The 16,514-nt window shown below is 62.4% G+C and overlaps 1 protein-coding gene across 1 annotated transcript; it reads left to right on the top strand.

Moving 5' to 3' along the window:
* Window positions 1-234: 234 nt before the first annotated feature.
* LOC136016575 (inner centromere protein-like) lies at window positions 235-16,276 on the top strand. The gene is given in 20 exon segments (XM_065684005.1): window positions 235-431; window positions 600-713; window positions 3,030-3,649; window positions 4,782-4,830; window positions 5,952-5,985; window positions 6,556-6,655; window positions 7,004-7,141; window positions 7,297-7,387; window positions 8,285-8,411; window positions 8,480-8,614; window positions 9,026-9,147; window positions 9,496-9,687; window positions 10,497-10,599; window positions 11,776-11,889; window positions 12,154-12,466; window positions 12,469-12,557; window positions 13,729-13,827; window positions 14,348-14,482; window positions 15,424-15,580; window positions 15,919-16,276. Coding segments are annotated over 20 exon segments (3,075 nt in total). The 5' UTR covers window positions 235-294; the 3' UTR covers window positions 16,125-16,276.
* The last annotated feature ends 238 nt before the right edge of the window (window positions 16,277-16,514 follow it).

Here is a 16,514-nt window from a genome sequence, read left to right as displayed (position 1 = left end):
CGCGCTGCTCAACAGCCCTTACAGCCGCGGGGCGCCCCGCCTGGAAGGCGGGGCTAGGAGGAGAAGCCAATAGGCTGCGGGATTTTAACTCCGCGGTAATGATGGGCATGAGCACTAACCAATGAGAAGCCAGGCCGCGGGGAGCCGCGCGCTGTAATTGGTGGAGGCCTGGTTAATCTCGCGGCTGCGGCTGGGACCCGTGCTTGCGGGCGGTGCGAGCGCGGTCCGGCCGGAGGGGGCTCCCGTCCCGTCCCGTCCCGTCCCGTCCCTGTCCCCTGTGTTTCAGGCGTGGCCATGGCGGAAGCCGCCGGCCCCACGCGGCTGCTGGAGGTGTGCGGGCAGCGGCTCGCCCGGTTCCTCCGCGATGCCGAGCGCAAGCGCCTGGCGTGGCTGCGGGAGGTGGAGGAGCAGGGCATGAGGATGCTGGAGAGGTAGGGGCCGCCCCGCAGCGCCCCGGCTCCTCTCCGTGCGCTCCCGGCGGCTGGCGGAGCTCCGCGGCTCCCCGGTGCCCTGACCCCCGCCTCCGCCCGCAGCGAGCGGCTCTGGCTCCGCGGAGGGGGCGGGCTTAGGCTCTCACCGTGCTCTCCTTTGCCCGACAGCAACCTGGGCGCTGAACCGGGGCCGGTGACCAGAACGCCCTCCCAGAGGAGACGCTCCAGGAGGAGGCAGTCCTCCTGCCTGAAGGACTACGGCAAGGAGCCCGGCAGGCGGAGGTAGGTGGCTCGGTTTGCTCCGGCTCCGCCCCGGGCGCCGTGTATTAACCGTGGAGCCAAACAGTGGTCGTTCCCGTGTCCGCAAGGACATCAAACAGCCCTTTATTCCCCGAGTTAGCAAACACACTTAAAAGGGCCCGTCGAGATCGCCCCGCGGTTTGGTTCCCGTGGAGCCTGGCTGGTTTCCTCCACTTTGGTGTTTTTTTCTGGTCAGAAACAAAGAATAATAAATACTGCGTGTTCTCGGCTGTCTGGATTTGGGTTTTGCTTGATTGAGTTTTGTTCCAGCAGGTTTTGGCCTGAGGTTCGTGTTCACTTCCCTAAACCTTTGTGCTCCTGCCTGAGAGAGCCCGAGGATGGAGCCTGCTGCTGTGCGTGTCCCAGGTGGATGTTTGAGCTGGCAGGAGGGGAGGCTCGGGGGGAATAGTGTGAAGCGGAGGTGGAAATCACCCGTGCACAGCAGCAGTGCTATTCCCAGCTGTAGATGATTTCCATGCGCACAGATCCCTGCCTGCCCAGTGCTTATGAGGTGTTTTGTCCTGAGCAGCCTGACAGGGAGCAGTAGAGCCTTCTGTTTCCAGCTGGGATCCTGTAGATCCCTACAAGGAGGCTTCCACACAGAGCTGCTCGTGGGTGTTGATGGTGGGCAGCTGCTCCTGCTGTCCATGGGCACGCAGTGGTGAGCTCTTTGTGCATGAGGGCACTTCTACTTTGATATCCATGGTGGAACCCCCAGGAGTTGGACAGGAAGAGTCGGAGCTTAAAGACCATCAGAACCAGCCACAGAGGATGGGGAGAGCACAAGAACAGGGAGGGAGTGCAGCAGAAGGGAACGCTGCGGAGCTGAGCGGGCAGTGCCGGTGGTGCTCAGCTGGGTGCTCCCCTGAAGGAGGCAACTCTGGGATGTGTTTCCCTTGTTTGAGCTCAGCTGTGCTGATGCAGCGGGCTCCAGGAGGTCCTTTGCCAATAGGAAGTTCAAGCCGCGGTTCAGCGTGTTGCGTTCCAGCCCCATTGCTGTTTCCTTGCTTTGTTTTTCTCTGTGTATTTTAAAGCCCACTCTTCATGTTTGTCAATTGGACATTTCCCACTTGGTCTCTTTTGCTAATTCAAGGCAAAGTCCCTCTTCTTGCTGGAGGTTGGAATAAGAAATGAGGAGAACAAGGCTGGAAGGAGGGGATGGGTGTGGGACCAGTCCCTGCTTGCTGGTGGTCGTGCACCAAGGGCTGCAGCACCTGGCTCTCTTTGACTTGCTGATCAAGTGCGTGGCTCCATCCTCTTGTGGCAAGTTCCTAGTGCGGCGAAGAGGGTTTCACTGCTGAAGCCCCTCAAATCTCTGTGCAGTTGGCCAGGTTTAACTGGAGCAACAGAGACGTTACGGTACCTGGTGGTGTTTCACTTGGATAACAGTAGCTGAGAGAATCCCTGAGCCCCAGCTGCACAGGGATGTCCCTATGGAATCCCTGAGTCCCAGCTGCACAGGGATGTCCCTATGGAATCCCTGAGTCCCAGCTGCACAGGGATGTCCCTATGGAATCCCTGAGCCCCAGCTGCACAGGGATGTCCCTATGGAATCCCTGAGCCCCAGCTGCACAGGGATGTCCCTATGGAATCCCTGAGTCCCAGCTGCACAGGGATGTCCCTGTGGAACCCCTAAGCCCCAGCTGCACAGGGATGTCCCTATGGAATCCCTGAGTCCCAGCTGCACAGGGATGTCCCTATGGAATCCCTGAGCCCCAGCTGCACAGGGATGTCCCTATGGAATCCCTGAGCCCCAGCTGCACAGGGATGTCCCTATGGAATCCCTGAGCCCCAGCTGCACAGGGCTGTCTCTGTTGTTCCCTCAGGGCTGTGCGTGGCAGCAGTGCTGTTCCCCAGCCTGTTCACAGACTGTGTTCAGAGCCATGGATGATTTCTCAGCACATGGGTCCCGTCCTTCCTTGGTGCTTGTGAGGTGTTTCATCCTGAGCAGCCTGACAGCCTTCTGTTTCCAGCTGGGATCCCATAGATCCCTATGGGGCGGCTTCCACATGGAGCTGATCATGGAAGACTGTGATATCTTGGGTCCCCACTCCCTCCCTGTGTGGATGTCTGTCCTTCGCTCAAGGCAGAGTTGGTTGTACCTGTATGCGAGCACATCTGTGAGCTCCCAAGGCTCAACTCCTGCATTTCACCAGAGACACGAGGTGGGATGCAGGGGGAATGGTGGAGGGAAGAAGGTACAGGCTCACCTGACAGCTTGCTGTCTGCTTTCCTGCTCTACAGCCCCTTTGGGAGCTGGAGGCTCCATCACTTCATTGAATGTTGCTTTCGTTTCAGGTTGTCCAGAAGGAGAAGCAGCATCAAGCTCGTGTCCTTCAAGCCAGGCTCCCAAAGGCGCCAGAGCAAGGAGCAGCCCCTGGATCCTGGCTGTGGTGGGGCGGGTGCCCAGGCCTGCGCTGCAGCCGAGCTCCCCGCACTGCCTGGGGAAGGGGCAGCAGAAGCACCAGGTCCCAGCGGAACCCAGGCGCGTGACCCACAGCACTGCCCTGCGGGTGCCTGTGGGCTCCCTGTCTGGGAGCAGCCACCCCGGGGGGATGCAGCCAGCGAGCGGCAGGACGGGGCCCCTGTCACCGGGGTCCGTGCTGGCCCCACAGCGACGGGGGCGCGGGCAGCCCCCGGCAGAAGAACGAGCACCTCCACTCCCAAGGCTGCCGGGGCCGGGGCCGCTCCGGACCTGCGAGAGCCGCTCCTGCCGGGCTCCGGCAGCCAAGGAGCCGCGCTGGGCCCCAGAGCGCGGCGCTGCTCCGGGCGCCGGAGCTCGCTGAGCGCCGCGGGCCGCGGGGCATCCCTGGGCAGGCGGTGCTCCCTGGCCGGCCGGAGGGCGAGCAGGAGCCGCAGGGCAGCGGCCAGGAAGGCGGCGGCTCGGGAATCGTCGTCTGCCTCCAGCAGAGTGAGCTGTAAGTGTCCTGCTGCTGCCGGTGCCTGCCTTGGGCTGCGGGGTGGGGATGAGCTGCTCTGGAGCTGCTGCCCCCGGTCACTGCCCCTCGCCCCTCTTAGCCTGCTCTTGACAGGTCTTGCAGCTTCTGCCCATCGGGGGAGGGATCTTGGGGTCCTCATCCGCTGTCAGAGCGAGCCCCGGGTTGTGTTTAACTGCGTCAGGAGGTGTCTGCTGGGCACAGGGGCTGGAGGCTGGGTGATGGCGGTTGTGCGTGGGCAAAAACCAAGAGGGAAAGGGAAGATGTGGGCTGGCAGGTTCAGCCATGGTGGGGTTTGGCTGGACCGTTGTGGTCCCTGGGGATGGGCTTCATGCCAACGTGGGGTCGTCTTCTGACAGCCCGCAGGGAATCCGTAGGAGCTGAGCTGAATGTCCTCACCCCTGAAATCTGCCTGAAACAGGCAGAGGATATCAAGGGTTTGAGTGTAGATAGAAGAGAACCAGAGGAAATGGGGCTCCACATGGAATCCCAGCCTGGTTTGGGCTGGGAAGGACCTTAAGTTCATCCAGTTCCAACCCCTGCCACGGGCAGGGACACCTCACACCAGCCCGTATCGCCCAGCCCGGCCGCAGGATCGAGGCCATTCCTCTTGTCCTCCGTCCCCATGGCTCCTGGGCAGGTTTTGCTGTTTGGGCTCTCTAAAGGCATCGCTGCTGAAGTCGGTGGCTCCTAGCAGAGCCCGGAGGCCTCGGTGTTTCGTTGTCAGCTTTGAGTCACGCTGTCTCAGGCGTTTGTTACCACACTTGAGCTAAGTGCTGCTGGGGGGGGTTGGTGAAACCAGCCCAAATGCACCAGATCTCTGCAGGAGCTGGGGCTGGGTGCGGGGAGCTGCTGCCTCTGACACAGGCAGAGCCCGTGCAGCTGGAGCAGTCTGCAGGCGGGGAGCTGCTCCTCGGTTCCTCCTCCCAGCCCACAGCCGTGTGTCAGTGCCACCCGAGGGAGGTGGCGGTGCTGGTGTGGAAGCCGGGATGAGCAATCGGAGCCTCCCCTGGGAGGGAAGCGGCAGCGCCCGGAGCTGCACCACGCACACGTGGAGCTCCGGGGAGCACCGACCCCCCCCCCCCAGCCTCCTCCTGTTCTCCTCCTCCTCCAGGTCAGAGCTCCCTGGAAGTGTTCGTGGAAGAGGATGTGGCCGGGATGAGGTGAGGCTGCCGGGGAGGGTGGGCACAGAGAGCCCCGTGAGGGAGCTGTGCCGGGCGCCGCAGTGCTCCAGCTTAGGGCCGGCTCTGTGGCACTGCAGTGGTGTCACCCTGTGCTCTGTGGCACTGCGGTGGTGTCACCCTGTGCTCTGTGGCACTGCGGTGGTGTCACCCAGTGCTCTGTGGCACTGCAGTGGTGTCACCCTGTGCTCTGTCTCTGGCACTGCGGTGGTGTCACCCTGTGCTCTGTCTGTGGCACTGCGGTGGTGTCACCCAGTGCTCTGTGGCACTGCAGTGGTGTCACCCTGTGCTCTGTCTCTGTGGCACTGCGGTGGTGTCACCCTGTGCTCTGTGGCACTGCGGTGGTGTCACCCAGTGCTCTGTGGCACTGCAGTGGTGTCACCCTGTGCTCTGTCTCTGGCACTGCGGTGGTGTCACCCTGTGCTCTGTGGCACTGCGGTGGTGTCACCCTGTGCTCTGTCTCTGTGGCACTGCGGTGGTGTCACCCTGTGCTTTGTGGCACTGCAGTGGTGTCACCCTGTGCTCTGTCTCTGGCACTGTGATGGTGTCACCCTGTGCTCTGTCTCTGTGGCACTGCGGTGGTGTCACCCTGTGCTCTGTGGCACTGTGATGGTGTCACCCTGTGCTCCTGCTCTGTGACGCTGTTTAGGTGATGGTGTCACCTGGGCTGGTCTGAGCAGCTCCTGTGCCTGTGCTGGAGGCTGTAGACGGGCTCCCAGTGCCCACTGGTGCTGGAGGTCGGGCACCCGCAGTCTCACATCAAAGGTGGATGCCCAAGAACCCAGCCCAGGGCTCGCAGAGCTTCCTTTCTACCTGCGGGCTGTGCAGGAGGGCTCAGAGCTCCTCAATGCCGGTCGGTAACGCGGTGGCTGGGTGCACCACAACAATGCACAGCTCCAGCCCTGTGGCCTGGCTGAAGCAGGCCTGTGCCTCCAGATGGACCTGGAATAGATGGAATACGTGTTTAAATCTGTGTATGCATTCATTCAGATTTCGCTGGGCTTTCCCTGGGGTCCCACCCGCTGCCTCGGTCACAGTTTGATCATCACCTCTAAGTCCCGCTTCAGAGCACTGGAACCATTAAAACAGCTTTTCTCTTTCAGGCCTGGGCTGGAGCTGGACCCCCCAAGGGAAGGGGTGAGTTCTAAGGAGCAACCTCGAGACTGAGCTGCCCCCTTTGCTGCGCAGGGCCCGGGCCAGGGTCCCTGTCACATCCCTGCAAGCTCCACGAGCTGGGCAGTGCCTCGGAGCTCAGCCCTGGGGGGTGGCTCAGCAGGGCAGGGAGAGCTTGGTCCGTGTGCAGGGATGCTGGGCTGCCGCTCCTCCTGGGAGCGCGCTGGGGTGGTACCCGCGGTGCTGGTGATCCCACCCGAAACCCTTCACTGTCTTCCGGGGCTGGGCTGCGTAGGTTGGGAGTTGGTGTCTCCGAGGTGCGCAGACGCTGCCCGTTGTTCCAGGGCGCTCTGGCTTTGGGGTCGGGGTCCAGCCAAGCTCCTGCTGTGGTTGGGAAGCGCTGGTCACTGAACTCCCTGCAGAGCCTGGTGTTCCCGGAGCTGGGAGCTGCTCAGCATCCATGCAGCACTCCATGCAGGAGGGAGAAGCAGGCTCCTGCCTGCAGCTGGAAGGGACTGGCGCTTTCCGGGCAGCGGCTCCTGTAGCCTTGTCCTTTGGAGCAGCGGCACTCACACAATGTTCCTGTTCCTGCAGGCTCCGGAGGACACGCTCCCTTCCGTCAGAAGCACCCCGGCTGCCAGCTCCCCTGCACAGCGCTCGCCTGCTCCCGAGCAGCAGGCAGGGACCGATGCAGGTAACGCTGAGCTGCTCCTGCTTTGCTGTGTGAGCGCCCAGGGACACAGAGCAGGGATCAGCACGAGGGGGTGTGGAAAATGCAGGACGCGGTGACAGAAACCCCCCTCTTCAGGTAAACCGTGACCCCCTGGAGAGGTCCCGGCCCATCTCCCTGCGCGTCCCACGCCTTGCGCGCGTGTCCGCGCCTGGGGCCTGCCGCTGCCCCGTCCAGCTTCATCCGTGCCATGAGTACACGGGGACCCTTTGGAAGAGCATTGCTCTTAGACCTGGCATCTTCCGCCTAGTGTAATGTCCTGGTAAAGCACCCTGGCATCCCTTTCCTCTGCCTTTGTGTGAGCGTTTACAGGCCTCCAAGCAAGGCGAGGGAGGGAAGGGCTTCCTGGTCATTCACGGTGGGAAGTGGGATCTAATGAGCAGCTGGAGCTGGAGCGTAGGGAAGAAGCTGGAGGCCTTTGCGTGGAACAGGTTGTGCCCATTCAGAGGGGTCTGTACCTGATGTGTCCTGCAGCACATTCACATCCAACCCCGGTGTCCCAGGCTCCTGCTTTGTCTGCCTGGTTCCTGTGCCGTGGGGCTCTGAGGCCAGTGGGGAGCCCTGCGGGTGCCCTGCAGTGGTGCTGACTGCAGGCTCCTCCACAGGAACCCCGATAAATCCCAACAGAGAATCCCAGAACAAGGACCAGGAGCGATCGCCCTGTGCCAGGCCCCAGGAGGATTCCCCATGTACCTGGTACGAGACCCGTGCGAGGAGGAGGCAGGAGCCGGTGTCTGGGGGGGTCAGGCCTGGCCTTAAGCGATGGGTTCCATAAAGCTTTGGGTGTTTGTCCCCAGTTCTGAACCCTCCTTAGCCAGACCTTGGCCCCAGGAGCTCCTCCTGGAGCCACGTTTGGCCTGGTCAGGTCTGGCTGGGGAAGCAGATGCAGGAGGTGACCGAGATAGTGCAGGAGCAGCTTGGCTGTGCCCATGGGTGGCTCCTGAGGGTGCTCTGGGAGGAATGCGAGTGCAAGTGCCTGGAATAGCTGACCCGCTCCCTCTCAGCGCTGAGCAGTGCTCCCCGCGAGATTCCAGCTGCTCCTAGCTTTGCCCCTGCCATGGTTTGGCTGGAGGGAACTGCCTGGGGTAGAGAATGGGAAGGGGAGCAACAGTGACCTCTGGTCCCATGTGGATGGGCTCAGGATCTGCAGCTTCCCTCAGGGCTGCTGCTGGGGGATTGGGTCCGATGCTGTGCAGTGAAGCATCCCCCTGGGATGAAGGGATGCGAGTGAGGCCATTTCTGACACGGGTGAATGTGTGAGTGTCCAAAGGCTTCCTAAGGCACACGGAGCCAGTGGGGTGAGCTTGTGCTGTTTGTCTGCCTGTGCTGTGAACCCCGGCTGGAGTGGGTCTGAGTGAGGGGGAGCGTGATGTTGTACAGCCCTGCCCTGCAACTCCCCTGCCGGGTTATCCCGTGCCTTTCCTGCCCTCGTTCCCGAGGGCCGGTGCGCCTGGCACTGGCTGACCGGGCTCCGTGGCCCATGTCCTCTGCTGGCAGCGAGCAGGCAGAGGGCGGTGCGTGCCACCAAGGGAACGCCGCCGGCGGGGCTGGGATGCGGCCGTCGCCTAACGCGCCTCTCGCTGATGCCCCCAGGACGAGGAGCCGCAAGCAGGCGACGGGCGCCGTGCGGAAGGGGCAGCCGCCGGGGGCTCGGGCCCCGTCCCCTTCGGGTGACCAACGCGGGAGCCCCGCAGAGCCCCGCTGCGGCGCGGGCAGCGAGGTGAGCGGGTGCCGCGGCCCCTGCGCCCCGGCCGCTGCCCGCTCCTCACCTCCCGGCTCTCCCTTCAGGTGGCGCGGCCGCTGCGGAGCCTCCTGCGGGCCGTGCAGCGGCACCCGCTGCTCGCCAGCCCCGGTGCCCCCCGGCACGGCGGGGTCGTGAGGAGCCTCCTGCAGCGCAGCACCCCCGCCCGGCCCAACGCCAAGGTGCGTGCGAGCCCCGGGCGGCTCCGGGGTCCTGGCCTGGGGGCGATGGGGGGGGTCCCGCACAAGCCCGGACCCGCTCCTGGCTCTGCGTTGCTGCGGCTCAGCTCCGACCCTGGCGCTGCCCCCTCGGGCCTGCTTCGCCTCCCCGCGGGCGGCCCCGCAGGGTCCGTGCCGAGGATGTTACTGGGCCCCCCCAAAGCCTCCCTCCCCTGCACTCGGGAATCTTTGCAGAGGGAATGTGCCCTTGTGTGCGAGGGGGCTGCTGCAGGGCTGGAAGCCAATGTGGGGTCAGGCCAGGGGTTCTGTACCCTGTCCTGGTAGGGAGCTGCGGCTGAGAACAGGGGTGTGCGCCAGGAGGGGTTCTCGTGTTAATCCCAGACCCGTAACCATGGTTTTGTCTCATCTCTGCAGGGAGACTTTGTTGTAAGTAACGACACCCTTAACCGTGGGCACTGGAGGGTTCCATGGGCCTCACGGGCGCTGACAGCTCCTTCCCCTCTCACTGGCATCGTGCAGCTGGGGCCACACCAGTGGTGAGGTGCAGGAGCTCCTTCAGGTGTGTTCTGGGCTGGGAACTGTGAGGAGACCTTTGTCTCGAAGCAAGACTCCATCGTGCTCCTTCCCCTGCCTTCTCCAGCCACCGGTGCAGGTGGCACGGTCCCAGGCAAGAAGCATTCGCTCCCTTACAGCGGGAGCTGTTCCTTGCCTGAAGATGCTCTCTGCAGCTGCAGGACTGAGGAGTTTCCCTCCCGTGCCCGTGACTCTCCTGCTCTCATTAGCTGAATCAGCACTGTTGCCAAACCTGCGTTGTTTCTCCCCTACTCTTCACTTCCCATCCCGGTGTGTGGGTGAACGTGACTGACAGTGACTCCTCTGTTTAGCCTCCAGCTGCCTGTGCACAAGCAGCCCGGGGGTAGGAACAAGCCCCAGCAGTTGGTACAGTCTGAACTCATCTCCCTCCAGGAGAAGGAGCGGCAGAGACTGGAAAGCCTCAGGAAGAAGCAGGAAGCTGAGGAACAGAGGAAGAAGAAAATGGAGGAGGAGAAGAGGCAGCGGCAGGCGGAAATGAAGCAGTGAGTTGGTCCCTTCGCCTTCTGCGCCTTCCCTGGGTCAGCGCAGAATGGCCCTGGAGGCCCTTCCTGCCCCACAGGCAGCTCTGCTGTACCCTGCCTGGTGCCCCCCCTTGGGTTGTGCAAGTGAAGCTGCCTGGCCCCCTGTGCCCCACTGCTCATGGCAGCAAGAACCACACCATGCAAAGTGCCTGCTGATGTCTGAGCTTAGCCCAGGAGCCTGCTGAGGCCAGGCCCAGCCCAAGTGAGACAAGCAGAGTAACTTCTCCCCAGTCACCATGGCAAGTCCCTGTTCCCCATCACCCCTGTGCCAGCACGGGCCGAGCTGTTCCCCATCACCCTGTGCCAGCACGGACCGAGCTGTTCCCCATCACCCCTGTGCCAGCACGGGCCGAGCTGTTCCCCATCACCCCTCTGCCGGCACGGGCCGAGCTGTTCCCCATCACCCTGTGCCAGCACGGACCGAGCTGTTCCCCATCACCCTGTGCCAGCACGGACCGAGCTGTTCCCCATCACCCCTGTGCCGGCACGGACCGAGCTGTTCCCCATCACCCTGTGCCAGCACGGACCGAGCTGTTCCCCATCACCCCTGTGCCGGCACGGGCCGAGCTGTTCCCCATCACCCCTGTGCCAGCACGGACCGAGCTGTTCCCCATCACCCCTGTGCCAGCACGGGCCGAGCTGTTCCCCATCACCCCTGTGCCAGCACGGGCCGAGCTGTTCCCCATCACCCTGTGCCGGCACGGACCGAGCTGTTCCCCATCACCCCTGTGCCAGCACAGACCGAGCTAACAGCCTCTTGCACTGCCCAGGAAGAGGGAAGAGCGCCTGAGGAAGGCGCTGCAGGCTCGGGAGCGGGCAGAGGAGGAGAAGAAGAAGCGGATGGAGCAGAAGGTCCTGCAGAGCGATGAGAAGGTGGGAATGCTGCTTGAGCTCGGGACCACCCGGTGACGCTGTGTGAGTGAGCTGTGAGACCAGGAGGCTGCAAACAGGCCCTGGCACGATGCGTGCGAGCGCAGGGCTGCTGCCGGCAGTGACTAATCGGGTGGTGGGGAAGGCTGCAGCAGACACCCTGCAATCCTCTGTCTGACAAGCGCAGGCTTTTGTTCTCCAAACCTCTGCAGTGGCTCCAGACGTTCCTGTTCTGACACGCAGCCGTTGCGGGGCTCCGGCTCCAAGGAATGTGGCAGCATCCCTTGGCTGTCTTGGGAACAGGCCCTGCAATGAGCCAGCCTTGCTCAGCTCCCTGCACCACCAGTGAGCTGTTCACACACTGCACTACAGGCAGCGAAGCCTCAGTGCTTGTGGGGGTGCAAAGATGCTGTGGGGAAGAGCACTGAGCACACGAGGGATGCTCCTGGCTCAGAGACTTGGCTCTCTGTGTATTTGCATCATGCTTGGTTTCGAACGCCTTGCCTGGCCCTCAGCTGAGGACAAGCGGATGAGGGGTGTGCTGGGGTGGGCTGCTGATGGCTGGGCGCAGGGTGTTGCTGTTTCTGTACGCACCAGGTTGTGTGGGGCTGAGCGAGGCTGTTCCTGACTGCCCCAAGCCCTCGCAGCCTTGGGGAGGAGAATTGCTCATCCTGGGGCGCGGACTGAAGTGACCTCTGGAAAGGGGTAACCTTAGAAAACAAGGAATTGTGCTGCTTTCTGCTGCCCCAAAACCTGAGTGGCCCAAAGCACCACCAGCCCTTGCTGGTCTGCTCCTGCAGACGCACCAGTGCTTCACTGGGACACAGCTTGGGTGAGGGCACCGGGACCAGCTCTCGCATCCACAGTGGGTGCTGCAGCTCGGGTAGGTGCCGGCAGCGCTGCAGGCAAAGCAGACCCCAGGTGCCAGACCCCCTGGTCCTGCAGAGAGGCACCGTCGAGGTGGAGACGTGTCCTGGGGTTGGGTAGCGGTGTCTGCCCCAAGCCATGGGTGCCCCTTCGCTCGGCCTGGCTGCGCAGGGGGGGGTAAATCCGGTGCACACGTGCTGGGTGCTGGGGTCTCAGTGGGACCTGGAAGCTCTCGGACCCCAGCAGCAGCGCCCTGGGCGCACGCTGGGGGTGTCACTGGGGCGCTGGAGCAGAGCGTGCGGCTTCCCTCAGGTGCGGCTCTCCCAGGTGCGGGACAGGGAGGAGAAGGCGGAGGAGCGGGGCAGGAAGAAGCTGTCCAAGAAGTCTGGGGAAGCTGAGGCACGGAAGCAGAAAGCACTGAAGGGGGTAAGAGCAGCTCTAGCTCCCTCCTGCAGGTAGAGGAGGAGGAGCAGTGGAAGCCCCTGCCCTGCTCTGGCTGCCGGGACAGGGAAGGTTCCTGCCTCTCGAGCACAAGGGTACCCGTGGGGACAGAAAACTGCCCAGGGGGGCAGGCCTGCCATGGAAAAAAGGAGAGAATGAGGCAGGTTGTCCCAAAGCATGCACTTGATGTCCTCCCATCTTTCCCCGGCCTTGAGCTGGAGGGTTACAGGGGTTTTCTTCTTTCCTCAGGAGGAGGGTGAATTGGAGCAGGCAGAGCCGCTGCAGAAGAGGAGAGAGGATGAAATGAAGGGAAAAGGAAAGAAAGTCTTGGAGCTGAAAAGTCTTCTGGAGCAGCAGCAGGCGGAACACGGGAAGGGGAGGTATCGCCTTGGCTCTGCCCTCAGGCGGCCCTGGGCAGCGGGCAGGGTGAAGCAGGGAACAGAAACGGCATTGCTGAAGGTGGGAGCCTGCCGAGGGCTCCGGCGGGCCGCGGGCACTGGAGCAGGAGGCTGGAGGATTGCTGGGGGGCACGGGCAAGCTCCGCTCTGTAACTGAGCGCAGGTTTCCTCCCCAGGGATCACAGACACGGAGGGAAGGAGAAGCCTCCCCATCCACAGCTGGGGGCAACGGCGTTGCCTGAGAAGCACCGAAAGGTGGGAGTTGAAGTGGGCTTGGAACAGCTTCTCTGTTGGGAGGCACGGGCGTGTTTGCAGTGCTGTGTTCCTGCCCAAGGCTGCCATGTCCTCCGTTGCCTTCTTTAGAGAGGCAAACGCAATAAAACTGGTGACAAGCCCGGCGTGTTAATGCAGGGAGCTGGGGCTGGTGCAAGAGCAGCCAGCTCTGGCGGTGAAGCTGGAGTTGCCTTGCTGCCAGGTGAGCTCCCCAGCCCCATCACGAGCTGGTGGCAGCCATAGCACGGCCCTTGGGAGGACACCCCCAGTGCCATCCACTGGCACTTCAATGGATATGGAAATCAGTAAGGGGGGGGCTTCCTACTCCATTCCCTCCCTGGGTCTGGAGGATGTGATCCCGTAACACAGGTACCAGATGGCTTCGTGTGGCTCCCTTTACCCTTACACGGGGAATGTTGTGGCTTAAAGTCAAGGCTGTTTTCCTCAAAACATCACAGCAACGTTTTCTTCCCACCCTCTCCTCTCGACATGGCTCTGCTCTTCTGCCCTCATTAGTAAGGAATCAAAGCCCCACATGCTGCTACCCTTAAGGATGAGTTCCTCCATCTGTGCTTGCTCTTACTGGGTCTGTGACATTCAAACTCCTGGCGGTGCTATATAATATTAATGAAGGTCTAAGCAAAGCTCCTCCAGATGAGAGGGAAGCTGAATCTAATTGCAGGTGCCTGCAGCTCGTGCCCTCGCATTGCCCTTCCCTGCTGAGGAATGTGGGAGAAGGAACTTCTGGGAAGTGATTTGGGTTTGGGTTGAGAAGGAGCTCAAGCAGTGAAAACTCTTCCTCTTTAGGAGGAGGAAGAGAGCCCAAAGGAGCTGTGGGGCAGGAGAAGAGAGCCAGGCCCCCACTGAGCCCATTGCTGTGGCTTCAAAGCCTGGCTGAAAGCAGTAAAGGGAAGTGTGGGCTCTAGAGACCTCGCTGATCGGGATCTGAGCGAAGGCTTGGAGTGACGTTATCTCTGAGTCCTGGGTTTGGTTTGCTTGTTCTGTGGGTTTGGGTTTTTTCCTGCAGGAAAGACACAGAGGAGCTGAGGATTCTCTTGCAGGGCCCCAGAAACGATGGCTCAGGTCCAGAGCCAGCCTGGCTGCTTTGCTTGGGTGAGCATGAATGAGGAATGACTTAATTCTCGTGTCTTAGCAGGAGGAAGCTGATCTGCAGCGCCCGGGAGAGAAGCAGCTCAAGCACCCAGAGGCACCGAGTGCTGCCGTTGGCACAGGGCTGAGCAAAACGCTAAAGGTGAGTCCTGGCTGCAGCGGAGCCCTCGAGCACGGGGAGGCTGCGGTGTCCGACCGGCTCCCGGGGCTGGGAGCCAGCCCGCACATGGGGAGGGAGCCGGAAACGCAGCCCCGGTGCCCGCTGCTGGGCTTCAGCCGGCGCTGTGCGGAGACCGGGACGGCTTCGGCTTGGCCAGAGCTCGGGGCAGGAGGAACCTGAGGGGAAAACACGTGGGGTTTATGCCGGGAAAGGCGAAAGCTGCTGGAGGTGGCCACCGGATGGCAGCACCGGGAGCGGGCGGCACCGGGAGCCCGCGGCACCGGGAGCCCGCGGCACCGGGAGCCCGCAGCACCGGGAGCCGGCGGCACCGGGAGCCCGCAGCACCGGTTCCGCCGCGGGGCTCCGCAGCCTCTTTGAGGTGGAGCTGCCTAAACCTGATAGCGGGAGGTGGAGGAAAAGCTGCTCGGACTCCGTTCTCCTGCCCTGGGGCTGACGGGGTCCTCCTGATCCCGCTGCCCTCCCCTGCTGCGGCTCCTGTCAGAGCTCAAGGGAGCAAGGACCAGACCGGCCACGAAACACAGAATGGTTCGAGTGGTGCAGCCGTGTGTGCAAAGCCAAGCACTTGCACAGGGGTAGGACTCTGTTCTCCCGAGGCTTTTGCACACAGACCAAGGAGGTAAAAGGGGCTGAAAGCTGTTCCCAAGTGGCTGATACAGGGCCAGTTCCTGCACTGGCACAGGGGTGGATGCTGCTGTGCTCCTGCCATAGTTTGTTCTCCAGTCGGCATCTCCAAGCACCCCTGTACTGCATGGGGCTCTCGGGTGTCCCGGTCATCCTCTTCCTTTCCACAAAGCCAGGAGCTGTCTCCAAGCTTTGGCTTGTGCTGTTCTGACCTGCAGCTTCAGTGAGAAACAGGGCCCTGGCTTCTTCCTACCCAGGCACCAGGAGGTTCCTCTTGGCAGCTCTGGAGCTGCAGGATGGGAAGGGGCTGTTTCACTGCAGTCTGCAGTCCCTGTGGCAGTGCAGGTCATGGAATCATGGAGCTGTTTGTGTTGGAAGGGACCTTAAAGCTCCTCCAGCCCCAACCCCTGCCCCGGGCAGGGACCCCTTCCACTGGAGCAGCTTGCTCCAAGCCCCTGTGTCCAGCCTGGCCTTGAGCACTGCCAGGGATGGGGCAGCCACAGCTTCTCTGGGCACCCTGTGCCAGCGCCTCAGCACCCTCCCAGGGAAGAGCTTCTGCCTAAGAGCTCAGCTCAGTCTCCCCTTGGGCAGGTTCAAGCCATTCCCCTTGGCCTGTCCCTACAGGCCCTTGTCCCAAGCCCCTCTCCAGGTTCCCTGCAGCCCCTTTAGGCATTGGAGCTGCTCTCAGGTCTCCCCTTCAGGAGCCTTCTCTTGTCCAGGCTGCCCCAGCCCAGCTCTCTCAGCCTGGCTCCAGAGCAGAGCTGCTCCAGCCCTCGCAGCATCCCCATGGCCTCCTCTGGCCTCGCTCCAGCAGCTCCACATCCCTCTTGTGTTGGGTCCTGTGCTGCTGGGATGTGATCCGGGGCTGTGGGTGCCTGCGGGGCAGGGCCCTCCCCGGCCACCTCCTGCTCCAGCCGCTGCTGCCTCTGGTTTCAGAAATCCATCTCCGCACCCTTCTTGAAGCCCCTGAAGGGCATGGAGCAGAGCAGCCACCCAAAGGTGAGCGAGGACAACTATGGCATGGACCAGAACAGCGACGATGCCACAGATGATGAGAACGACCCTCGGAAGCCGGTCCCTGCCTGGGCTGACGGTAGGTGCTTGCGTTGGTTTCCTTTCTCTCCTCACCTGGAAGCTGAAGTTCTCCAGGACAACTTGGTACCATCCTGGCCTCCCCAAAGCTGGGTGCGAGCACGTGGGACCTGAGCAGTGCTGAGAGCTGCTGGTTCCATGTGGGGCTGGAGCCATGCTCCTGCCAGTGCTCTGAAGCTAAAGCAGTCTTCCCTGTGTGTGTTGGGACCCGAGGATGTGAGAATGGGTGGTCCCTGTCCAAAGCCCCTCTCCAGGTTTCTTGTAGCCCCTCAGGCACTGGAGCTCTCTCAGCCTGCTGTGATGTGCATCATAACTGCCTCTGTGTGGCTGTTTCCCCAGGCCCTCGGCTCAAGCAGGGCATCATGCACCAGTACTACCACCCGGTGAACACGGACCAGCTCTTCGGGCTCATCTCCGGCCTCCGCCTGGAGGAGATCTTTGGCAAGAGCAAGCCCCGGTACTTCAAGCGCACGAGCTCGGCCGTTTGGCATTCCCCACCCAGGCCCAGGTCTGCCTCTGGCCCCTCCTGCAGCCTCAACAAGTGAGCAGAGGGGCAGTGATGTGTTTGATGCCCACCCGCAGCCTCAGGCTGGGTCTCCGTGGAGCCGGGGCTGGGTCTCGCTGCATCCTCTGTGTACGATTTTAACCCATTTTTTGGACAAAGATTAAATTATTGAATAAAGTTCTGTTGCAATAACCCCCCGGTGTGCCTGCTCCCTTTCCGGGCTGGGATGCTGCTTTGGCGATCGATGCTGGGCTTCCTGCCCATGCTCAGGCAGCTGGTTGGGATGCGGTGTTGTGCTCTGCTCTTCCATCTGCTCTCTCTTGCCCCCCCCCCCCGAGCCCCTTGCAGTTCTCTCAGCATCCTTGGGGTGCTCCTGGGTCCCTCCAGGATTCCAAGGTCTCTCCGCTCCTGCAGCCGCTCTGTTACCCAA

The sequence above is a fragment of the Lathamus discolor genome, chromosome 6 (genome assembly GCF_037157495.1).
Source record: "Lathamus discolor isolate bLatDis1 chromosome 6, bLatDis1.hap1, whole genome shotgun sequence".
Lineage (NCBI taxonomy): Eukaryota > Metazoa > Chordata > Aves > Psittaciformes > Psittacidae > Lathamus > Lathamus discolor.
The sequence above is the reverse complement of the archived record's forward strand: the minus strand, read 5'-3'. Positions and strand labels throughout refer to the sequence as shown.